Source organism: Anolis sagrei, chromosome 1 (assembly GCF_037176765.1).
Source record: "Anolis sagrei isolate rAnoSag1 chromosome 1, rAnoSag1.mat, whole genome shotgun sequence".
NCBI lineage: Eukaryota > Metazoa > Chordata > Lepidosauria > Squamata > Dactyloidae > Anolis > Anolis sagrei.
Genome location: NC_090021.1, coordinates 342,793,254 through 342,818,780, shown reverse-complemented (window position 1 = coordinate 342,818,780; position 25,527 = coordinate 342,793,254). Strand labels below are relative to the sequence as shown.

Genomic DNA, 25,527 nt, shown 5'->3' with positions numbered 1-25,527 from the left:
ATGGTAAGCATCCTCAGAGGTAGTGATGCCTGCCATAGATGCAGGCGAGACGTCAGGAGAAATGCCTCTAGAACATGGCCCTATAGCCCGAAAAAACCCACAAGAACCTAGTGATTCCAGCCATGAAAGCCTTCAACAATACAATGGACAAAATTTGACACTAATACCCAGTATACCCAAATTTGAATATGGGTGGAGTTGGGAAAGGGGGGTTGATTTTGTCATTTGGGAGTTGTAGTTGCTGGGATGTATAGTTCCACTACAATCAAAGAGCATTCTGAACTCCACCAATGATGGAATTGAACCAAACGTGACACACAGGACTTCCATGGCCAACAGAAAACACTAGAAGGGTTTGGTGGGCATTGACCTTGAGTTTTGGAGTTGTAGTTCGCCTACATCCAGAGAACATTGGACTCAAACAAAGATGGATCTGGACCAAACTTGGCACAAATACTCAATATGCCCAAATATGAACACAGATGGAGTTTAGACCTTGGCATTTGGGAGTTATAATTCACCGACAATCAAAGAGCATTCTGAACCCCACCAATGATGGAATTGAACCAAACGTGAGACCAACAGGACTTCCATGACCAATAGAAAATACTAGAAGGGTTTGGTGGACATTGACCTTGAGTTAGGGAGTTGTAGTTCACCCGCATCCAGAGAGCACTGTGGACTCAATGATAGATCTGGAGTTATAGTTCACCGACAATCAAAGAGCATTCTGAGCCCCACCAATGATGGAATTGAACCAAACGTGCCACACACAGGACTTCCATGACCAATGGAAAACACTACAAGGGTTTGGTGGACATTGACCTTAAGTTAGGGAGTTGTAGTTCACCCACATCCAGACAGCACTGTGGACTCAAACAATGATAGATCTGGACCAAACTTGGCACAAATATTCCATATACCCAAATATAAACACAGATGGAGTTTGGGGAAAATAGACCTTGACATTTGGGAGTTGTAGTTGCTGGGAGTTATAGTTCACCGACAATCAAAGAGCATTTTGAACCCCACCAGTGATGGAATTGAACCAAACGTGACACACAGCTTCAATGACCAACAGAAAATACTGGAAGGGCTTGGTGAGCATTGACCTTGAGTTTGGGAGTTGTAGTTCACCTACATCCAGAGAACACTACGGACTCAAACAATGATGGATCTGGACCAAACTTGGCATGAAAACTCAAAATGCCCAAATGTGAACACTGGTGGAGTTTTGGGAAAATAGACCTTGACATTTGGGAGTTGCAGTTGCTGGGATTTATAGTTCACCTATAATCGGAGCATTCTGAACCTCACCAACGATAGAATTGGTGACAGAATCCCCATGACCAAGAGAACATACTGTGTTTTCCGATGGCCTTTGGTGACCACTCTGACACCCCCCCCCTTGTGACCCCCCCCCCCCGGGGTCCCGATCCCTAGGTTGAGAAACGTTGCCCTAGAGCAGTGGTTCTCAACCTGGGGTCCCCAGATGTTTTTGGCCTACAATTCCCAGAAATCCTAACAGCTGATAAACTGGCTGGGATTTCTGGGAGTTGTAGGCCAAAAACATCTGGGGACCCAAGGTTGAGAAGTACTGCCCTAGAGTGACCCTTGAGATCTGGGTTTAGGAGGAAGCTTTGGCTACTGCCTCACAGAACAGCTGAACAAAACGATATATAAACAAGACTTTTAATTCAGCAGAGACTGTACAGAAACTGCAATTATGCGCCCCCCTCCCACACACAATTGCAATGTGTAAGTAAGTGCAAGGCCACATTTGTCTTCTTTTCTGGACTTAAGGGGTTCCTCACCATCAGGAGGGTCACGCGACCGGTCACTCGATGTCCACCAGCTCAACCTCAAAGAAGAGCTTTGCGTTGGGTGGGATCCTGAGGTTCAGGGGTTAAGGAGCACATGGTTTTATGCCAAGTAGTAAACAGAGTTTTCTAAATCTGCCAACTTTAGCCCTCCAGGTGTTTTGGACTCCAACTCCCACCATTCCTAACAGCCTCAGGCCCTTTCTTTTTCCCCCTCAGCCGCTTAAGCGGCTGAGGGGGAAAAGGAAAGGGCCTGAGGCTGTTAGGAATGGTGGGAGTTGGAGTCCAAAACACCTGGAGGGAGGAGTAAACAGGATATTTGGAAAGCGAGACAACCCCTCTCCTGCCCCTTCCCCTTGTTAAGTCCGACTCCTCGGTAAGGATACTTGGCGTCCGGCTGCCCCTTCTTCCCGTAAGCCCATTCCGGCTCGATCTCCAAGTGAGCCTTCTCTCCTTTGCTCATCGTCAGCAGGGCTTCATCCCACTGGGGAAACAGGGAGGAAAACAATGGGAGGGACTCCAAATAATAATAATATTAATAATAATAATAATAATAATAATGAAAGCATTTGACTCACTGCCACATTGTTGGATTATCAAATGTCTAGATGTCATCGGAGTTTGTGAAAATATTAGAAAGTTCACCGAAAATGCGATGAAACAATAGAAAACTGAGTTGTTTGTGGGCAACGAAAGCTATGGAACTGTTAACATCAAGAGAGGAATTTTCCAGGGCGACTCACTGTCACCACTGCGGTTCATCATTGTAATTCTATAGAAAACAAACTTAGGCTACCAAACAGCAAGAATTTCACCCAAAATTTCCCACTTACTGTACCTGGATGATCTAAAGCTTTATGGAAAATCAGAAACTGAAATCGAGACACTGACCAACACAGTCAGAATCTTCAGCACTGACAGCAATATGGAGTTTGGCCTAGACCAGGGGTCCCCAAACTAAGGCCCGAGGGCCGGATACGGCCCTCCAAGGTCATTTACCCAGCCCTCACTCAGGGTCAACCTAAGTCTGAAACTCCTTGAAAGCAAACAACAACAACAACAGCAATAATATCTCATCAGCCAAAAGCAGGCCCGCATTTCCCATTGAAATACTAGTAAGTTTATATTTGTTATAATTGTTCTTCATTTTAATTATATTGTTTTAAAGTGTTTTTTGCATTACAAATCAGATATGTGCAGTGTGCATAGGAACTCATTCATGCTTTTTTCAAATTATAATCCGGCCCTCCAACAGTTTTAGGGACTGTGACCTGGCCCTCTGTTTAAAAAGTTTTGAGGACCCCTGCTCTACTGTACCTATTGATCTACTCACATTTGCATATTTTCAAACTGCTAGGTTGGCAGAAGCTGGAGCTATCAGCTGGAGCTCACCCCGCTCCTCGAATTGGAACTGATCTACTCACATTTGCATATTTTCAAACTGCTAGGTTGGCAGAAGCTGGAGCTATCAGTCAAAGCTCACCCCACTCCCTGGATTCGAACTACCAAACTTTCGGTCAGCAAGTTCAGCAGCTCAGCATTTTATGCTTTTTTCAAATTATAATCCGGCCCTCCAACAGTTTTAGGGACTGTGAACTGGCCCTCTGTTTAAAAAGTTTGAGGACCCCTGGTCTAGACCCATGATGGTGAACCTATGACACGTGTGTCAGCACTGACACGCATAGCCATTTTCGATGACATGCGGCCTCATGCGGCTGCATACACATTTCATCCTTGGCTCCTGCACCAGCATTTTTCTAGAATGTCGAGATATATGGCATTATAGAAAAAAGCAGGTAAGTTAAATAATTAAGTTTTTTGGTTTATTAAATACAGTTATATATTACAATAATATATTTTTGTTATATTGAGTTTTTTTCTCAAAGTGACACCCCACCTGAGTTATGCTCAGTTTTTTGGTGAGTTTTGACACTCCAAGCTCAAAAGGTTGCCTATCACTGGCCTAGACAAATGTGCCACAGTGGCATTAAAGAAAGGGAAAATTACCCACAGCGAGGGCATAGAGATGCCAAATGGACAAACCATAAAGTGCAATCAGCCTCAAGCCTATAAATATGTGGCTATACTACAGTTGGACAGTATCAAGCATGGGCAAGTGAAAAATGTGGTCAGCAAAGAATATGTCCAAAGAGTCAGAAAGGTTTTGAAGAGCAAATTAAATGGCGGAAATACAATCAGGGCTCTCAACCCCTGGGCCATCCCCGTCATTAGAGACATGGCTGGGATTGTGAACTGGACGCAAGCAGAGCTGGATCATCTGGACAGAAAAACAAGAAAACTGATGACAATCCACTATGCATTACACCCACATAGTGATGTCGAAAGACAAGTGGAGTGCCGCAGGGTTCCGTCCTGGGCCCGGTCCTGTTCAACATCTTTATTAATAACTTAGATGAAGGGTCAGAAGGCAGGATCATCAAGTTTGCAGACGACACCAAATTGGGAGGGAGAGCCAAGACTCCAGAGGACAGGAGCAGAATTCAAAACCATCTTGACAGATTAGAGAGATGATGGGCCAAACCTAACAAAATGAAGTTCAACAGGGACAAATGCAAGAGACTCCACTTAGGCAGGAAAAACGAAATGCAAAGAAACAGAATGGGGGACGATGAGGCCTGGCTCGAGAGCAGGACGTGTGGAAAAGGTCTTGGAGTCCTCGTGGGGAGGAAGGTGAACATGAGCCAGGAATGTGATGTGGCGGCAAAAAAAAAGAAAAGCCAATGGGATGTTGGCCTGCATCAATAGGAGCCTAGTGTCTAGATCTAAGGAAGTAATGCTACCCCTCTATTCTGCCTTGGTTAGACCACACCTGGAATATTGTGTCCAATTCTGGGCACCACAATTCAAGAGAGATATTGACAAGCTGGAATGTGTCCAGAGGAGGGAGACTCAAATGATCAAGGGTCTGGAGAACAAGCCCTATGAGGAGTGGCTTAAGGAACTGGGCATGCTTAGCCTGAAGAAGAGAAGGCTGAGAGGAGACAAGAGAAGGGCCATGTATAAATATGTGAGGGGATCTCATAGCGAGGAGGGAGCAAACTTGTGTTCTGCTTCCCTGGAGACTAGGACGCAATGGAACATTATATATATATATATATATATATATATATATATATATATGTGTGTGTGTGTGTGTGTGTGTGTGTGTGTGTGTGTCTGTCTGTCTGTCTGTCTGTCTGTCTGTCTGTCTGTCTGTCTGTCTATCTATCTATCTATCTATCTGTGGAATTACCAGGGTGGGACAAAGGACTCTTGTCTGCTGGTGCTAGGTGTGAATGTTTCAACTGATCACCTTGATTAGCATTTGATTGCCTGGCAGTGTCTGGAGCACAGATATATAGAACCCCCCTTTTTTCTAGTTCAGACAGACCTCACTACCTCTGAGGATGCTTGTCATAGATGCAGGCGAAATGTCAGGAGAGAATGCCTCTAGGCCATGGCCATATAGCGCGAAAAAACCTACAACAACCCAATATTTAAAGCAGTTTACATGCAGAAATATTATCATTAGTAGTAGTTGCAGTAGTAGTAGTATTACTACTACTCCTCTACTTCATTTTTGGGACCGAGACCCAAAGTGGCGCATAGCTTTAATAACTATAGTTAAAAATATATTAAAACAGCTACAATTAAACATGTGACAGGACGTATGTTGGGATGTGTAGACTAGCCATCACTGCACCGTTTTAGAGCCCAAGTTCCTTTTAGCTGCACTGCAAGCAGAAGCTGTGAAAGATGCTTAAGGACCCCTCCCATTACGCCCCCCCCCCCCCCCCACTTACCCCGCGGATGACTTTCCCGACGCCGACTTTGAAGCTCAGGGGCTTGGCAGCTTTCTTCTTCTTTGAACCTGGGAAGGGAAATTGGAGAGGGTGAGGCCGAGGGCCCTGCAACAGATTTGGCCCCCTCAATGTCCCCACTTTCCCAGCTGCATTTCCTGGACCTGATTCTACAGCAGGCATGGGCCAACTTTGGCCTTCCCTCCAGGTGTTTTGGACTTCAACTCTCACAATTCCTAACAGCCGGTAGGCTGTTAGGAATTGTGGGAGTTGAAGTCCAAAACACCTGAAGGGAAGGCCAAATTTGGCCCATGGCTGTCCTAGACGCAAGGAATTGGCAGTCCTCCCAATGGGGCTGGAAAAGACTGTGTTGGAGCTCAGCCTGGGACTGTGTTCCAGCATCAGGAGGGTTGGATGTGGGGAGTGATGTCAATAAGTTTCAAGATGGCAATGGTTTGGCCAGTGATATTGACGCAGAGAATGACCAGGAGATCCCTGTTCAAAGTGTAGTGTCCTATGAGAATGTCCTCGAGGAGTGTTGTGGCTAAGATGTTCTGTGATGATGAGGATGATGGGATTCAGATTCCTGGCTCTTTTTCTGTGCCTCCTGGCTCCTTTTCTGTGCCTCAGATCTCCCACAGATAGCACAGACAGTACAGAGTCAACATCAACACAGCGGTTCCCAAGTGAAAGGAATTTTAACAAAGGAGATAGCAAAGAGGTGGGGAGGCATTCGCCTCATTCCCACGCTGATACTGAAAGTACTGAAAACCTTGACAGTGACCTGACCCGACAGGCTCGTCTTGATCTCCGGGTTGGGTGGAGTTCTCACCTGGTCGGCAGACGAGAGACCAGCTCGGTGAAAGGTCATCGCAATGATTTCATGTAATGTTCTCATGTTAGAAAGGTATTTAGGCTTCTTGCAAACCAAGGGAAAGTGTCAGTTCAACGTAGCTTATCAGCCTGAAAGCTTCATGGAATAATCTTAGCCTGGAAAGCAGTACGCTTGGGATTTATTGCACTGTGAGTCATGGGGCAATTGTTTCATTGCTTGTACCTGGGACTCTGGTTTGAACTTTGTCAATAGGATTGTGTCTCCTTGCTTTTACCTGAAGATCTTTGGAACAATATTCTGCATTTAACCTTAATCTTTGGAACTTTGCAATGCTTATTCTTTATTTTGACTTGGATTTTTTCCTCAATAAACTATAAATCTACAGCTCTTGTGTGGTGGTGTCTGGAAGCAAGGTGAAGCTTACTCTGAGTTGCAACAGGTGTGGGGATGATGGTGTGCTCCCTGAATTGTTACCAGGGAGTTCCCACGATAAGGAACATGAAAACAGCTCGACACCTGACCCAGCTGCAGAAACTAATGAGCAAATAGATAGACGGAAAGAGATTAGTCAAAACAGGAGAGATGAACAATGGCTTCGGTGTTCTGCCAGGCTCCGAGAGAAAAAGATAAGAAATTCTCAATTAAAACGGAATCAAGTTCTGAATGCTAAAGACTTAGCTAACGAGGAGATAAAAGTACAGGACATGTAGTCAGATGAAGCATCGTTTGGAACCAAGTCAAGATCTCATTCTTGCTCATGGAAGTTTTGCTTGGGAAATTCATGTTTTGAGTGCCTTTGTTTCATAGTTTTGAGTCTTGGATTTTATGCTCTATATTCATGCCTTTGAACTGTGGTGCTGGAGGAAAGCTGAGAGTGCCTTAGACAGCGAGAAGATCCAACCAGTCCATACTTCAAGAACTAAAGCCTGACTGATCATTGGAGGGAAAAATAGTAGAGGCCAAGATGAAGTCCTTTGGCTACATCATGAGAAGACAGGAAAGCTTAGAGAAGACAATGATGCTGGGGGAAATGGAAGGAAAAAGGAAGAGGGGCCAACCAAGGGCAAGGTGGGGGTGGTGACAACCAACAGGGAGCTCTGGCGTGGACTGGTCCATTAAGTCACGAAGAGTTGGCAACGACTGAACGAATGAACAACAACAATTCCTGCCTTCAGTTCATGTTTCCTGACTTCTTGCATTTTTTTGGCAAGTTTTGACTTTGTTTTTATGGATTTTGCTGGAGTATTACCCTGGACTACTTTGTTCCTGCTTATCTTCCTACCTAATTGGATTTACCTATTTCTTTAAAGTGCTTTTTTACTTTATTGCTTTTTAATTATCTTCAATAAAAGGATTGTTCTCCATCCAACGGTGTGGTGTTTAAACTCAGAGGGCTTTCCCGTCCTGGAGTGCAACAGAGTGAAATAATCGCCAACTACAGAAACCTAGGCAGCAAAGATGTAGGAACTAACCAAATTGGGCAAGTTAACAGCTTTGTTGAAGGAGATGTCACCGGGCACACTTTGAAAAGTGGAAACCTCTTTATCTATACACTAAAATTTGAATTGAAATGGCAAAAAAGGGAGGAGAAGAGAAGTAAACAACCAGGAAAATGCCCTTTCTGCAGCTCTTCGCCACTGAAAGGCCATTGGCCCTGTTCTGAGCACTTACTTACTTGTCTGAATGTTGCTGTCAAAGACGGTTCCGTCCTGAAGCTTCCCCGTGTACCAGCAGTGGACAACGTCGCCTTTTTTGGGGAAGTTGACTTTATCCCCCTTCTTCAGGACCGACTTGGTGTACTTTGGAGGGCCCTGGAAGGGGAGGGACACAACTGAGCACTGACACATCCATTCCTCCACTGTTTCAAAAGCACTGGGTTCAAATTCTGGACATGGAGACTCAGGCATGGAACCAAGTCAGATTTATAGATATTTATTTATGACATTTATATGTCATCCTTCTCACCACGAAGGGGTGAGCGGCTTACAAGATATAAATACATACAATATATTACATTATTTTCATAGTACAATATCAATATTATATTGTAAAGGTAAAGGTAGTCCCCTGACATTACGTACAGTATTGTACTATACCATTATTTATTTATTATTTACGACATTTATATGCCGTCCTTCTTACCCTGAAGGGGACTCGGAGCGGCTTAAAAGATATAAATAAATACAATATATTACATTATTAGCATAGTACAATATCAGTATTATATATTACTATATTGTACTATACCATTGTTTATTTATTATTTACAACATTTCTATGCCGTCCTTCTCACTCCGAAGGGGACTCAGAGTGGCTTACAAGAAATTACACTGCTTAGCCGGTATTGCACCACCTGACATCCGCCGGGAAGTAGCAGCCAATAGTGAAAGGACCAAGGCAGAGACATCTCCAGCTCATCCCTTGTTTGGGTATCAACCAGCACGTCAACGACTTAAATCTAGAAATAGTTTTCTAAGATCTACAGAGACACTCTCTGGAACACCTCAGCAAGCAAGAGTCCAAAAGTGGCAGGCTCAAACCCAGAACCTCAATCGATGGCTGATACCAAACAAGAGACTCCCCCCTGGGCACACAGAAGACGGGGCGACTTGGAAGGCACTGAACAGACTGCGTTCTGGCACCACGAGATGCAGAGCCAACCTTGAGAAATGGGGCCACAAAGTGGAATCCTCGACATGCGAGTGTGGAGAAGAGCAAACCACTGACCACCTGCTGCAATGCACCCTGAGCCTTGCCACATGCACCATGGAGGACCTCCTTGCGGCAACACCAGAGACACTCCAAGGGGCCAGATACTGGTCAAAGGACATTTAATCAACTACCAAGCTTGCAAATTCTGTGTTTTGTTTGTTTGTTTGTTAAGAAATGCAATACAACCATTTGGTTTGCACCTGACGCGATAAATAAGTATTATTATTATTATTATTATTATTATTATTATTCTGACACAAAAACCCAGTATGTCACAGCAAACGAGATCTAAATGCTGGATTTCGTATCACAAAATCACAAGTCGAACACTTCCGAAGTGTCTAGGAATGTGTGATTTATTTTTGAATGATGCGTGCATATCCAAGTAAGTTGGCCTTTTGCAGTATTATTATTATTATTATTATTATTATTATTATTATTATTATTATGCAGCCCATGGACTTCTATGAACACAACCACCCTCTCCGGACAGCGGCCCTTACAACTACAAGAACAGTATGCATATATTTTCCCAGCCAAACTGAGAATAAACTAGCTTTTAAAAACGCAGGATGAACTTAAGCTATACGATCCATTCCTATCTTGGTTTCACTATTATCAAATAAAGATCTTTAAAACTGATCAAAAGCTAGGCTTCGACAGCAAGGAAACCTTTTGGGATAAGGTTCTCAAAACTGACACCAAATTAATTAAGATAATTTACCAGCAGCTATTATGTTGGTTAACAGAGAAAGAACGTGTAAAGGACAACATGATAAAATGGGCCAGGGACATTGGACGTACAGTAAGTTTAGTTGAATGGGAAGATGTATGGTCGAGAAAACTAAAATTCACTTATTCAACCTATTACAAAGAAAATTGGTATAAATTATTTTACCGATGGTATCTAACACCTGACATACTATCAAAGATTAACAAAAGGAAAAATATTGGCAAGTGTTGGAAGTGTAGGAAAAATAAGGGAGACTTCATCCATATGTGGTTGAGATGTAAAAAGGTCAAATCCTTTTGGAGACAAATTCATAAAAAAATAGAAGCAATCTTAAAAATCAAATTTGAACTAAAACCAGAATATCTACTACTAGGCATCACCGACTTTGATATGGACACTAACACAAACAATTATTTATTTATTTATTTGCTGCATTTGTTGACCGCCGTTCTCAGCCCTAGGGCGACTCACGGCGGTGTACAACATATAAAAGACAATTCACAATAAGGCAATAATGGACCCTCTTACACAAAGGATATCTAATAGCAATAATAAGTCAAAAACAACAAATTGGACAAATTTTCTTCTATTTTTAGATGAGGAGAAAAGAGCATAATCAACAGGAACATCAATTACAAAATAAAGAATAATAATAAGGGCCCATACTAAAGTTACAATAACAACGATAAAAGATAAATATGTATGCCTTGTTCATAAGACAATTACCAGTTGATTAAAAATGACAAAGTTTATAGAACATTCGATCTTCCCTCACTTTTCAAGAAACAAGAGTCACCAATTTGAAGAAAGAGGTTCTCAAGAGCTATCCCAGTGCAACTTGGAAGTACCTCCTGGAACCCACCAAACCCCCCCCATTGCCCCAACTGAATGAGTGTGTATGTAAGAGTGAGGCACACCCCCCCCCCCCCATTCCCAACCTCCCTTCTATCTCCCCTCTATTTCCCACACTTTCTTGTCCCTACCTAATTGTTCCACCACTTTTTATGTATCTAAAAATGCACTTTAAAAATATTTTTTAAAATTGAGAATAATCTAGCTCTGAACAAAAGGTGTGGACCTCAAGGACTTCCACAACTTGTAAGCAGCCCTCCTTGGCCTTGATGGAGCTGCTAACCCTCTCCTTCCTTCCCTCCATCCTTCTTCTTTCTGGACTCACCTCATCGATGGCCTCCTCCTGCTTGGCCTCTTTGGCTTTGCCTTCGTCCAGCTTGACGCTCTTCACCTGCTCCGCCAGCTCCTCTGGGCTCTCGCTGCCCTTGAAACTCTGGGGAGGGAAAGGCACCCACCATGAGCATGAGGCAATGCCTTGCCATTAAAGAGCCTAGTGTCACCCTTAGTGCCGTGCTTGTGTGCTTGGACACTGGACAAATCTGTCAGATTATCTCAATGCAATCATCCCATGGCATCCCTAGGAGGCAAGTCCAGGTTATGATCAGGCTGAGGAATGTCTGTGGAGAGACAGTCTCCATGCCTTCCAAGTCTGCAGCAGCCACGTAAACATCCAGACAGGGCTATTATTATTAATGTTGTTATTGTTGTCAGGAGCGCCTGGTGGTGCAGCGGGTTAAATCACTGAGCTGCTGAACTTGCTGACTGAAAGGTTGGCGGTTTGAATCCGGGAAGCGAGGTGAGCTCCTGCAGGGTTCTGTCCTGGGCCCGGTCCTGTTCAACATCTTTATTAACGACTTAGACGAAGGGCTAGAAGGCAGGATCATCAACTTTGCAGATGACACCAAATTGGGAGGGATAGCCAATAGTCCAGAGGACAGAAGCAGAATTCAAAACGATCTTGACAGATTAGAGAGATGATGGGCCAAAACTAACAAAATGAAGTTCAACAGTGACAAATGCAAGATACTCCACTTTGGCAGAAAAAATGAAATGCAAAGATACAGAATGGGTGACGCCTGGCTCGAGAGCAGTACGTGTGAAAAAGATCTTGAAGTCCTCGTGGACAACAAGTTAAACATGAGCCAGGAATGTGATGTAGCGGCAAATAAAGCCAATGGGATGTTGGCCTGCATCAATAGGAGCCTAGTGTCTAGATCTAAGGAAGTAATGCTACCCCTCTATTCTGCTTTGGTTAGACCACATCTGGAATATTGTGTCCAATTCTGGGCACCACAATTCAAGAGAGATATTGACTCTAAGCTGGAATGTGTCCAGAGGAGGGCGACTAAAATGATCAAGGGTCTGGAGAACAAGCCCTATGAGGAGCGGCTTAGGGAACTGGGCATGTTTAGCCTGAAGAAGAGAAGGCTGAGAGGAGATATGATAGCCATGTATAAATATGTGAGAGGAAGCCACAGGGAGGAGGAGGGAGCAAGCTTGTCTTCTGCTTCCTTGGAGACTAGGACGCAATGGAACAATGGCTTCAAACTACAAGAGAGGAGATTCCATCTGAACATGAGGAAGAACTTCCTGACTGTGAGAGCCGTTCAGCAGTGGAACTCTCTGCCCCGGAGTGTGGTGGAGGCTCCTTCTTTGGAAGCTTTTAAGCAGAGGCTGGATGGCCATCTGTCAGGGGTGATTTGAATGCAATTCCTGCTTCTTGGCAGAATGGGGTTGGACTGGATGGCCCATGAGGTCTCTTCCAACTCTTTGATTCTATGATTCTATGTTAGGCCCAGAAGGAGCAGGGCCTTCTAGGTGGTGGCCCCTCACCTGTGGAACTCACTCCTGGGGGAAATTAGAGCATCAACATCCCTCCTCTCCTTCAGGAGGAAAGTAAAGACGTGGTTGTCGGGCAATCTGACAACTAGATAAGGACAATCAGACAATTAGGACTGACAGGACTGACAATGTGGAATTGGAATTTGGACTATGAGATAGCGAACGCTGACCATCTATGAGGAGTAATTGCGTTTGTATTGGTTTTATTATTGTAATGCAGGAACTGTTGTTTAATTGTTAATTGCTGCTATTTGTTTACTACTGTTATATGACGCCGGCATCGAATTGTGCCTTTGTAAGCCGCCCTGAGTCCCCTTCGGGGTGAGAAGGGCGGGGTAGAAGTAACCGAAATAAATAAATAAATAAATTCTGCCAATGAAGACACCACCCAAGCCCTCCCAACAGATGGCCATTCAGCCTCTGCTTCAAAATAATAATAATAATAATAATAATAATAATAATAATAATAATCCTTTATTAGTACCCCGGTACCATTTCCCGAAGGACAAGAGGCCGAGCCCAAATACAATAGTAAAAACAACAGCAACAACTCAGAAAAAATAAGCAATAACATTGACAACACACAATGACACAATTAAAAACAATGGCCGGGCCAAATGTAACAATTAAAATTAAAAGTGCTGGGCATGACCAGGTGGAGTGTTTGGAGGGGATGGGCAAAACCTTCATAGAAGGAAGGACACTCCACTGGATTCACAGGCGGCAGCAGATTTCATGACTCACCATCACAAAGTTCTTGTAAACTTTTCTCCTTCAGTTCGAACCCAAAAAAGTCAAGCTGGCCAATGTGGAGGGCCAGCTGCACATGGAAAGGACCACCTCTGCCCACTCCCATGTACACAGAAATCAAGGCCTTGCCTCATATGTAGATGAGCCTTGTACATCCCCACAGTTCTGTCAGGAAGACACACTCCTAAGGGAGAGGCACCTTACCTTTGTTTCAAAGAGCTGGTTATAAGCGGTGATCAGCTGGTCCTTGCTGGCCGTCTTGGCCACATTTTTAATCTGCCCAAGGAGTTTGTGTTCTGCAAGGAACTGAAAGAAAACAAAAATCAGACATGGGGAAAGCAATGTGAAGAGCAATGTGCCTTTGGGCACAAAACATTCCAATGCACAGCCTCTAAATCAAGCACGGGCAAACTTGGTTTATAGTGCAGTTTTCTTGTACTGGTTCTTTGTCTGCTGTGCTTTGAGAAGTTTCTGATTATTGACTTCAATTAAAGCAGGTTCTTGGCTTTCTTGTGTTCTGTCCAAATTGTCCAGTTCTGCCTGCATCCAGTTTATGATGCCAGCAGTGTATCTTATTGACAGGTATGGCCCAGGAGTTTATGGCCTTGGTGGTATTTCCTCCATTGGGTTTGCTTTTGAGATTTTTTCTGACGTTTGGAATGCATTCTTTGCTGACCACAAGTATTATTTGTTGTTGTTGTTTGTTCATTTGGTCACTTCTGAGTCTTCATGACCTCATGGACCAGTCTATGCCAGAGTATTATTTATAGACTATTATTTATTATTATGTATAATTTTATATAGTACTAGCTATCCCCTGCCACGCGTTGCTGTGGCCCACATGGGTGTTCTGTGTGGGAGGTTTCACCCAATTCTATTGTTGGTGGGGTTCAGAATGCTCTGTGATTGCAGGTGAACTATAAATCCCAGCAACTACAACTCCCAAATGCCAAGGTCCATTTCCCCCAAACTCCACCAGTGTTCACATATTGGTATATTGAGTATTTGTGCCAAATTTGGTCCAGATCCATCCTTGTTTGAGTCCACAGTGCTCTCTGTGGGTGTTGGTGAACTACAACTCCCAAACTCAAGGTGAATGCCTTCCAGTGTTTTATGTTGGTCATGGAAGAACTGTGTGCCAAGTTTGGTTTAATTCCATCGTTGGTGGAGTTCAGAATGCTCTTTGATTGTAGGTGAACTATAAATCCCAGTAACTACAAATCCCAAACGTCAAGGTCTATTTCCTCCAAACTCCATCTGTGTTCATATTTAGGCATATGGAATTTTTGTGTCAAGTTTGGTCCAGATCCATCATTGTTTGAGCCCACAGTGCTCCCTGGATGTACGTGAACTACATCTCCCAAACTCAAGGTCAATGCCCACCAAACCCTTCCAGTGTTTTCAGTTGGACATGGAAGTCCTGTATGCCATGTTTGGTTCAATTCCATCATTGGTGGAGTTCAGAATGCTCTTTGATTGTAGGTGAACTATAAATCCCAGTAAGTACAAATCCCAAATGTCAAGGTCTATTTCCCCCAAACTCCATCTCTGTTCATATTTGGGCATATGGAATATTCGTGCCAAATTTGGTCCAGATTCATCATTGCTTGAGTCCACAGTGCTCTCTGTTTGCAGGTGAACTACAACTCTCAAACTCAAGGGCAATGCCCACCAAACCCTTCTAGTGTTTTCTGTTGGTCGTGAGAGTTCTGTGAGCCAGGTTTGGTTCAATTCCATCGTTGGTGGAGTTCAGAATGCTCCTTGATTGTAGGTGAACTATAAATCCCAGGAAAACTACAACTCCCAAAAGACAAAATCTTTTCTTTTTTCTGAGTGATGGTCACTCCATGGGTTAGTAGGTGCCTTGTGACCAAATCTGGTGGCAATTCGTCCAGCAGATTTTGAGTTATGATGTCACTCAAAACGAACATATATATATATATATATATATATATGATAGAATAGTTATTATTTATTTTTATTATTTATCAATTCATTATTGTTATTTATAGACCATTCATATTTTTTTTAAATATATTATTTATTACAGTTATTATTTACAGACTTATTATTTATATTTATTTATCACTTACCCATTTTTCACTTAAGAAATGATCTAAATAATAAAAAACTCTGACATGATGGCCATTCTTGTGTTTTCCATATTTGCTGGCAAATGGCATGCATCGCCTTGACAGCATCATCTTTTAAGATTTTAAACAGTTCAGCTGGGATCCCGTCGTCTCCTGCTGCCTTGTTGTTAGCAATGCTTCTTAAGGCCCATTCCACCTCACTCCTCAGGAAGTCTGGTTCTAATTCATTCACCACACTGTGAAAACTCTCCTCGATATTATTATCCTTCCTATACAGATCTTCTGTATAGTCTCGCCATCTTCTCTTGATCTCTTCAGCTTCTGTTAGGTCCTTGCCAGCAGTTCAGCTGGGATCCCGTCGTCTCCTGCTGCCTTGTTGTTAGCAATGCTTCTCAAGGCCCATTCCACCTCACTCCTCAGGAGGTCTGGTTCTAATTCATTCACCACACCGTCAAAACTCTCCTCGATATTATTATCCTTCCTATACAGATCTTCTGTATAGTCTCGCCATCTTCTCTTGATCTCTTCAGCTTCTGTTAGGTCCTTGCCAGCAGTTCAGCTGGGATCCCGTCGTCTCCTGCTGCCTTGTTGTTAGCAATGCTTCTCAAGGCCCATTCCACCTCACTCCTCAGGAGGTCTGGTTCTAATTCATTCACCACACCGTCAAAACTCTCCTCGATATTATTATCCTTCCTATACAGATCTTCTGTATAGTCTCGCCATCTTCTCTTGATCTCTTCAGCTTCTGTTAGGTCCTTGCCAGCAGTTCAGCTGGGATCCCGTCGTCTCCTGCTGCCTTGTTGTTAGCAATGCTTCTTAAGGCCCATTCCACCTCACTCCTCAGGATGTCTGGTTCTAATTCATTCACCACACCGTCAAAACTATCCTCGATATTATTATCCTTCCTATACAGATCTTCTGTAGTCTCGCCATCTTCTCTTGATCTCTTCAGCTTCTATTAGGTCCTTGCCAGCAGTTCAGCTAGGATCCCATCATCTCCTGCTGCCTTGTTGTTAGCAATGCTTCTTAAGGCCCATTCCACCTCACTCCTCAGGATGTCTGGTTCTAATTCATTCACCACACCGTCAAAACTCTCCTCGATATTATTATCCTTCCTATACAGATCTTCTGTATAGTCTCGCCATCTTCTCTTGATCTCTTCAGCTTCTGTTAGGTCCTTGCCAGCAGTTCAGCTGGGATCCCGTCGTCTCCTGCTGCCTTGTTGTTAGCAATGCTTCTCAAGGCCCATTCCACCTCACTCCTCAGGAGGTCTGGTTCTAATTCATTCACCACACCGTCAAAACTCTCCTCGATATTATTATCCTTCCTATACAGATCTTCTGTATAGTCTCGCCATCTTCTCTTGATCTCTTCAGCTTCTGTTAGGTCCTTGCCAGCAGTTCAGCTGGGATCCCGTCGTCTCCTGCTGCCTTGTTGTTAGCAATGCTTCTCAAGGCCCATTCCACCTCACTCCTCAGGAGGTCTGGTTCTAATTCATTCACCACACCGTCAAAACTATCCTCGATATTATTATCCTTCCTATACAGGTCTTCTGTATAGTCTCGCCATCTTCTCTTGATCTCTTCAGCTTCTGTTAGGTCCTTGCCAGCAGTTCAGCTAGGATACCGTCGTCTCCTGCTGCCTTGTTGTTAGCAATGCTTCTTAAGGCCCATTCCACCTCACTCCTCAGGATGTCTGGTTCTAATTCATTCACCACACCGTCAAAACTATCCTCGATATTATTATCATTCCTATACAGATCTTCTGTATAGTCTCGCCATCTTCTCTTGATCTCTTCAGCTTCTGTTAGGTCCTTGCCAGCAGTTCAGCTAGGATACCGTCGTCTCCTGCTGCCTTGTTGTTAGCAATGCTTCTTAAGGCCCATTCCACCTCACTCCTCAGGATGTCTGGTTCTAATTCATTCACCACACCGTCAAAACTATCCTCGATATTATTATCATTCCTATACAGATCTTCTGTATAGTCTCGCCATCTTCTCTTGATCTCTTCAGCTTCTGTTAGGTCCTTGCCAGCAGTTCAGCTAGGATACCGTCGTTTCCTGCTGCCTTGTTGTTAGCAATGCTTCTTAAGGCCCATTCCACCTCACTCCTCAGGATGTCTGGTTCTAATTCACTCCCCACACCGTCAAAACTATCCTCGATATTATTATCCTTCCTATACAGATATTCTGTATAGTCTCGCCACCTTCTCTTGATCTCTTCAGCTTGTGTTAGGTCCTTGCCAGCAGTTCAGCTGGGATCCCGTCGTCTCCTGCTGCCTTGTTGTTAGCAATGCTTCTTAAGGCCCGTTCAACCTCACTCCTCAGGAGGTCTGGTTCTAATTCATTCACCACACCGTCAAAACTATCCTCGATATTATTATCCTTCCTATACAGATCTTCTGTATAGTCTCGCCATCTTCTCTTGATCTCTTCAGCTTCTGTTAGGTCCTTGCCAGCAGTTCAGCTGGGATCCCGTCGTCTCCTGCTGCCTTGTTGTTAGCAATGCTTCTTAAGGCCCATTCCACCTCACTCCTCAGGAGGTCTGGTTCTAATTCATTCACCACACCGTCAAAACAATCCTCGATATTATTATCCTTGTTTCATGATTTGAATTCTTTGATTGTATGAATGCCTATTCATGCCTTGGATTAATGTTTCCCGGTTTGCTGAATTATATTAGAGAAGTGTGGACTATACCCTGGACTATTTTTGCTCCTGCTTATCTTCTTACCTAATTGGATTTACCTATTTCTTTAAAGTGCTTTTTTACTTGCTGTGGAGTGAGGTCAATTCTATCTTCTATATAGAAGATGAAATTGATAGTTATTTATTACTTATCAATTCATTGTTCTTATTTATAGACCATTCATATTGATTGAAAATATATTATTTATTACAATGATTATTTACAGACTTATTGTTTATATATTATTATTTAGTATTCTTATTAATTTATGTATTTGTGGTAATACGCTCGAATACTCCAGGAGAGAGAGAGAGAGAGAAAGAGGCGGGCCCTCCCTCCCCTCCCCTCGCTGCCCCGCCCCCCTGCCCGCGTTTGCACGTCTGAATGAGCTGACACGCGTCTCACCCGGTGGGCGGCCTGTTCCTGGAGGAAGCGGACCAGGTCCCTCTTGGGCAGCTCTTCGCTCCGAAGCTGCTCGGGGCTCCACGGCCGCGCCGGGGACTCCATGGCTTCGCCCTCCGCCGCCTCCGCCAGAGCCTCCCTGCCCGCTTTCCCCTCACGGAGCCCGGACTACAATTCCCAGGATGCCTTGGGGAACGGGCGCTTCCTATTGGAGCAACGCCGTGCCCGTCAATAACCTTCCCCTCAAGGGAAAGGAAACTGCCCAATGAGATTTAGACATAGGCGGGACTTCCTGAAAGCGCGCGCGAGGCAGCCTGGGTAATGTAGTCCCAGAAGTGCAGAAGTATCCTATGAAAGTATGGGCCTACTCGGGCCTTCCCTCCCGGTGTTTTGCACTTCCGCTCCCACCGGCTGCTAGGAATTGTGGGAGTTGGAGTCCAAAATATCTGGAGGGAAGGCCCAAGTTGGCCCACGCCTGCTACAGAGTTGCTCCCTTGATGTGAAGAGCTGAGGTAAGCGTTACAACCAATCAGCGTTCGAGGCGTTGCCTTACCCACCAGCCGTCGTGCCATCAATCAGGGCGGAGCGCACATTTGAGCCAATCACGACACTGAGAGTGATTTTGTCGCAGGCGCTGGGCGGAGCCTTATTCACCGCCCCACAGCCAATCAGGGCGGAGCGCACACTTGAGCCAATCAGGACAGCGGGAGTGATTTTGTCACACCCGCTGGGCGGAGCCTTAGCCAAAACCCCACAGCCAATCAGAACGGAGCGCGCATTTAAGCCAATCAGGACAGTGGGAAAGATTTTGTCACAGCCGCTGGGCGGAGCCTTATCCACAACCCCACAGCCAATCAGGGCGGAGCACAAACTCGAGCCAATCAGCGCAGTGGGAGAGGTTTCATCTAAGTCAACGGGCGGAGCCTTATTTACCAGCTCACAACCAATGAGGGCAAAGTATACGCTGGAGCCAATCGGCGCACTGGAAGAGCGGCCAATAAGCGGAGTAGGAAGAGCGAAGCCACGCCCCCGGTCTCACTCGCGAACCAATCAGAGCACGAGGCGCGTATTTTCGATGCCGGAGCTTCCCCTGCGTCCAAGATGGCGGCGGCTGAGAGGAAAGCGTCATGATGAAGGCGTCAGGCGGGCGGCAGGCGACGCTGTTTGAGGCCTGGGGCGCCCGCCCCGATCCCGACGACGAGGACGAGGATGAGGCGCTGGCGTTGGCGGCGTGCGAGGCGGAGGCGGAGGCGCGGCCGGGGGGCTTCGTGAGCGGCCCGGCGGGGCGCCTGTGGCTGTTCCCGGGTGGTCCCGGCCTGGAGAGGCGCCCCTACCAGGTGCGGGCGGTGCGTGCGGCGCTGGAGGGCAACACGCTGCTGTGCCTGCCCACGGGCCTGGGCAAGACGCTGGTGGCGGCCGCCGTGCTCCACAACTTCTCCCGCTGGTTCCCCGCAGGGAAGGCCCTCTTCCTGGCCCCCACACGGCCCCTCGTCGCACAGCAGCGCCGCGCATGCGCCAGGCTCATGGGACTCCCCAAGGAAGACGCCGCACACGTCACCGGTGCGTACATCAGGCCCTACAACTCCCACAATGCCTCACAGCCCTAGCCCATTGCAGATGGCCATCTGTCAGGAGTGCTTTGAATGCAATATTCCTGCTTCTTGGCAGAATGGGGTTGGACTGGATGACCCAGGAGGTCTCTTCCAACTCTAGGATTCTATTATTATTATTATTATTATTAAGCAGAGGCTGGATGGCCATCTGTCAGGGGTGCTTTGAATGCAATATTCCTGCTTCTTGGCAGAATGGGGTTGGACTGGATGACCCAGGAGGTCTCTTCCAACTCTAGGATTCTATTATTGTTATTATTATTATTATTAAGTAGAGGCTAGATGGCCATCTGTCAGGGGTGATTTGAATGCAATATTCCTGCTTCTTGGGTTGGACTGGATGATGGCCCAGGAGGTCTCTTCCCACTCTAGGATTCTAGGATTCTATTACCTTTCCCTCCTCGGCCGCTTAAGCCCGTGTAGGAAAAATACAATCAAAGCACCCCTGACAGATGGCCATTCAGCCTCTGTTTAAAAGTGTAAATTATTATTATTACTATTATTTATTCATTTACTTTATTTACTTTACTTGTATACCGCAGTTTCTCAGCCCAACAGGCGACTCAAGGCGGTTTACAACAAGGATAAGAATCAATCAACGATATACAATTTAAAACCATAAAAGCATAATATACAATATTAACACAACAATAGACAACGCAATGCATCTCATAACTAGTGTCGTGATCCAATCCGTCGTCCAAATTTCCATTCCTGTAATCATCACATTCATTGCACTGATTAACCGAATGCCCGTTCAAACATCCAAGTTTTTAATCTTCTTCGGAACACCATTAGCGAGGGGGCTGATCTTACCTCCATAGGAAGGGCGTTCCACAGCCGGGGGGCCACCACAGAAAAGGCCCTGTCCCTTCTTGTCCCCGCCAGCCGCACCTGTGAAGTAGGCGGGATAGAGAGCAGGGCCTCACCAGAAGATCTTAGGGTGCTGGCGGGCTGATAGGCAGAGATACGTTCGGATTGGTAACTTGGGCCAGAACCCTTCAACCCCCACAATGCCTCACAGCCATAGCCCATTGCAGATGGCCATCTGTCAGGGGTACTTTGAATGCAATATTCCTGCTTCTTGGCAGAATGGGGTTGGACTGGATGATGGCCCAGGAGGTCTCTTCCAACTCTAGGATTCTAGGATTCTATTTATAGAGAGAGGGCTGTTCATCACAGGAACTCTCTGCCCCAGGAGGGAGTGAGGAAGAGGTTTTGAAACAGGGGCTGCATGGCCATCTGTCAGGGGTGATTTGAATGCAATATTCCTGCTTCTTGGCAGAATGGGGTTGGACTGGATGATGGCCCAGGAGGTCTCTTCCAACTCTAGGATTCTATGATTCTATTTATAGAGAGAGGGCTGTTCATCAGGGGAACTCTCTGCCCCAGGAGGGAGTGTGGAGGAGGTTTTGAAACAGGGGCTGGATGGCCATCTGTCGGGGGTGATTTGAATGCAATATTCCTGCTTCTTGGCAGAATGGGGTTGGACTGGATGATGGCCCAGGAGGTCTCTTCCAACTGTAGGATTCTATTATTCTATTTATAGAGAGAGGGCTGTTCATCAGGGGAACTCTCTTCCCCAGGAGGGAGTGTGGAGGAGGTTTTGAAACAGGGGCTGGATGGCCATCTGTCGGGGGTGATTTGAATGCAATATTCCTGCTTCTTGGCAGAATGGGGTTGGACTGGATGATGGCCCAGGAGGTCTCTTCCAACTGTAGGATTCTATTATTCTATTTATAGAGAGAGGGCTGTTCATCAGGGGAACTCTCTGCCCCAGGAGGGAGTGTGGAGGAGGTTTTGAAACAGGGGCTGCATGGCCATCTGTCAGGGGTGATTTGAATGCAATATTCCTGCTTCTTGGCAGAATGGGGTTGGACTGGATGAAGGCCCAGGAGGTCTCTTCCAACTCTAGGATTCTATGATTCTATTTATAGAGAGAGGGCTGTTCATCAGGGGAACTCTCTGCCCCAGGAGGGAGTGTGGAGGAGGTTTTGAAACAGGGGCTGCATGGCCATCTGTCAGGGGTGATTTGAATGCAATATTCCTGCTTCTTGGCAGAATGGGGTTGGACTGGATGAAGGCCCAGGAGGTCTCTTCCAACTCTTGGATTCTAGGATTCTATTTATAGAGAGAGGGCTGTTCATCAGGGGAACTCTCTGCCCCAGGAGGGAGTGTGGAGGAGGTTTTGAAACAGGGGCTGCATGGCCATCTGTCAGGGGTGATTTGAATGCAATATTCCTGCTTCTTGGCAGAATGGGGTTGGACTGGATGATGGCCCAGGAGGTCTCTTCCAACTCTAGGATTCTATGATTCTATTTATAGAGAGAGGGCTGTTCATCAGGGGAACTCTCTGCCCCAGGAGGGAGTGTGGAGGAGGTTTTGAAACAGGGGCTGGATGGCCATCTGTCGGGGGTGATTTGAATGCAATATTCCTGCTTCTTGGCAGAATGGGGTTGGACTGGATGATGGCCCAGGAGGTCTCTTCCAACTCTAGGATTCTATGATTCTATTTATAGAGAGAGGGCTGTTCATCAGGGGAACTCTCTGCCCCAGGAGGGAGTGTGGAGGAGGTTTTGAAACAGGGGCTGCATGGCCATCTGTCAGGGGTGATTTGAATGCAATATTCCTGCTTCTTGGCAGAATGGGGTTGGACTGGATGAAGGCCCAGGAGGTCTCTTCCAACTCTTGGATTCTAGGATTCTATTTATAGAGAGAGGGCTGTTCATCAGGGGAACTCTCTGCCCCAGGAGGGAGTGTGGAGGAGGTTTTGAAACAGGGGCTGCATGGCCATCTGTCAGGGGTGATTTGAATGCAATATTCCTGCTTCTTGGTAGAATGGGGTTGGACTGGATGATGGCCCAGGAGGTCTCTTCCAACTCTAGGATTCTATGAGACGTGGACTGTCTGCAGACGTCACATGCAACTCCTGGAACAATTCCATCAGCTTGGAAGCTTTTAAGCAGAGGCTGGATGGCCATCTGTCAGGGGTGATTTGAATGCAATATTCCTGCGTCTTGGCAGAATGGGGTTGGACTGGAGGATGGCCCAGGAGGTCTCTTCCCACTCTATGATTCTATTTATAGAGAGAGGGCTGTTCATCACAGGAACTCTCTGCCCCAGGAGGGAGTGTGGAGGAGATTTTGAAACACGGGCTGAATGGCCATCTGTCAGGGGTGCTTTGAATGCAATATTCCTGCTTCTTGGCAGAATGGGGTTGGACTGCATGATGGCCCAGGAGGTCTCTTCCAACTCCAGGATTCTAGGATTCTATTACCTTTCCCCCCTCAGCCGCTTAAGCCCATGTAGGAAAAATACAATCAAAGCACCCCCGACAGATGGCAATTCAGCCTCTGTTTAAAAGTGCAAATACAAAGATGTCCTGTTCCTATACACTTCAGCAAACCAAACTAACTCGTATAGTGGGAAACAAACACATAGGGACTGTTTACAATATTCATGTCTTGTCGAAGGCTTTCATGGCCGGAATCACTGGGTTGTTGTAGGTTTTTTCAGGCTGTATGGCCATGGTCTAGAGGCATTCTTTCCTGATGTTTTGCCTGCATCTATGGCAAGCATCCTCAGAGGTAGTGAGGTCTGTTGGAACTAGGAAAAAGAGGTTTATAGTATATCTGCAGAATGACCAGGGTGGGACAAAGGACTCTTGTCCGCTGGAGTTAGGTGTGAATGTTTCAACTGACCACCTTGATTAGCATATAATGGGCTGACTGCCTGGGGCAATCTTTTGTTGAGAGGTGATTAGATGTCCTTGTTTGTTTCCTCTCTGCTGTTTTGCTGTTGCAATTTTAGAGTTTTTCCTCCTTTCCTCCTTTCTGTTGAAATTGTCCACATGCTTGTGGATGCTTGTGACATGGTGGTTGTGAGAGTGGTCCAGCATTTCTGTGTTCTCAAATAAAATGTTGTGTCCAGGTTGGTTCATCAGGTGCTCAGCTATGGCTGACTTCTCTGGCTGAAGTAGTCTGCAGTGCCTTTCATGTTCCTTGATTCACATTTCACAGGCGTATAACAGGGTTGGGAGGACAGTAGCTTTATAAACAAGTACGTTGGTCTCCCTACGGATGTCCTGGTCCTCAAACACTCTCTGCTTCATTCGGAAAAATGCTGCACTCGCAGAGCTCAGACGGTGTTGTATTTTGGTGTCGATGTTGACTTTGGTGGAGAGGTGCCAAGCTGCCAAGGGAGCAGAAATGGTCAACATTTTCTAATGTTACACATATATATGCACACACAAAGCACATATACACAGACTGAGGTACAGCAAGTTGGTGTAACAGAAGGATTGTATGCTCCCTGAATGCCACTCCTGTGAGCAATCTGGCTGCCGCCCTCTGCACCATTGAAGCTTCTGAACAGTCTTCAAAGGCAACCCCACGTAGAGTGCATTGCAGTAGTCTATACAGGATGTATCAAGAGCGTGGACTACCATGGCCAAGTCTGACTTCCCAAGGTACGGCGCAGCTAGCGCACAAGTTTAGACTGTGCAAATGCTCCCCTGGCCACCGCTGCAACCTGGGATTCCAGGAGGACTCCCAAGCTGCGAACCTGGGTGACCGTGGCAGTTTCCCTGGATTGGCAGGCACTCTGGGAAGCCACAAAATGTTGGCAACGATGTGGTGTCATCAGGGAGCCAGCTGGGCTCCATGTTGAGTTTTTTAAAGGCAAAAATGGTTATTCCCGGGACGGAGGGGTTAGCGGAGCAAAAGTAAGATAGCCATTAGTCTTAGAATTCCCCCAGGAGAAGAATGGCAACCTTTCTTAAGTGATCAGTTGACTCGCGGATATGGGGGCCCAATGGGTTTCCATATTCGCGGTTCAGAGGAGCGCAGTTTCGGCCTCCCGGGAAGCGAAAATCGTATCCAGGCCAGCAGCCATCTGCAGCTTGGGAGAGGAAAGGTTCATATAGTAGCGAGTTTGGAGACAGTAAAAGACACAAAATAACACAATGGAGAGGAAAAAGTTACAATTAATTGATACTTTATTGAGGGGATTTGTTACAATGTTAGGAGAGGGGAAGGAAGTGAGGCAAACAGAAAGATTCACAGTTGAAGCTGCTGCTGTGACCACGCTCCCAGGAAGTTGGTCCAAGCGGGCAGTAGAGAACTATGGAACCCCCTGCTGCAGGTTTCACAATTCAAGAGAGATATTGACTCTAAGCTGGAATGTGTCCAGAGGAGGGCGACTAAAATGATCAAGGGTTTGGAGAACAAGCCCTATGAGGAGCGGCTTAAGGAGCTGGGCATGTTTAGCCTGAAGAAGAGAAGGCTGAGAGGAGACATGATAGCCATGTATAAATATGTGAGAGGAAGCCACAGGGAGGAGGAGACCAGGACGCGGAACAATGGCTTCAAACTACAAGAGAGGAGATTCCAT

The 25,527-nt window shown here is 45.8% G+C and overlaps 2 protein-coding genes across 2 annotated transcripts in view; one reads left to right on the top strand and one right to left on the bottom strand.

The window, feature by feature from the left end:
- Positions 1–1,678: 1,678 nt before the first annotated feature.
- FKBP3 (FKBP prolyl isomerase 3) lies at positions 1,679–18,710 on the bottom strand. The gene is made up of 7 exons (XM_060787881.2): positions 18,530–18,710; positions 13,549–13,650; positions 11,078–11,185; positions 8,131–8,266; positions 5,624–5,691; positions 2,207–2,304; positions 1,679–1,892 (listed from the first exon to the last, which is right to left on the bottom strand). Exons 1-7 carry the CDS (start codon positions 18,629–18,631, stop codon positions 1,838–1,840), a joined length of 669 nt encoding a protein of 222 aa, XP_060643864.2. The 5' UTR covers positions 18,632–18,710; the 3' UTR covers positions 1,679–1,837.
- A 907-nt stretch (positions 18,711–19,617) lies between these two features.
- FANCM (FA complementation group M) overlaps positions 19,618–25,527 on the top strand; it is a 103,558-nt gene continuing 97,648 nt past the window's right edge. Inside the window, exon 1 of the mRNA XM_067463152.1 lies at positions 19,618–20,086. Within this exon, the coding sequence (XP_067319253.1) occupies positions 19,654–20,086 (433 nt within the window). The 5' untranslated portion in view covers positions 19,618–19,653. The remainder of the gene's footprint in view (positions 20,087–25,527) is intronic.

What these genes read in the sequence shown, in the direction of transcription:
- FKBP3 (XM_060787881.2), bottom strand. Translation starts at nt 18,631, where the DNA reads ATGGAGTCCCCGGCGCGGCCGTGGAGCCCCGAGCAGCTTCGGAGCGAA. An exon ending in ACCAGCTCTTTGAAACAAAG is followed by an intron (nt 11,186 to 13,548) that starts GTAAGGTGCCTC and finishes TTCCCTCCCCAG; the next exon opens with AGTTTCAAGGGCAGCGAGAG. An exon ending in AGGAGGAGGCCATCGATGAG is followed by an intron (nt 8,267 to 11,077) that starts GTGAGTCCAGAA and finishes CTCCCCTTCCAG; the next exon opens with GGCCCTCCAAAGTACACCAA.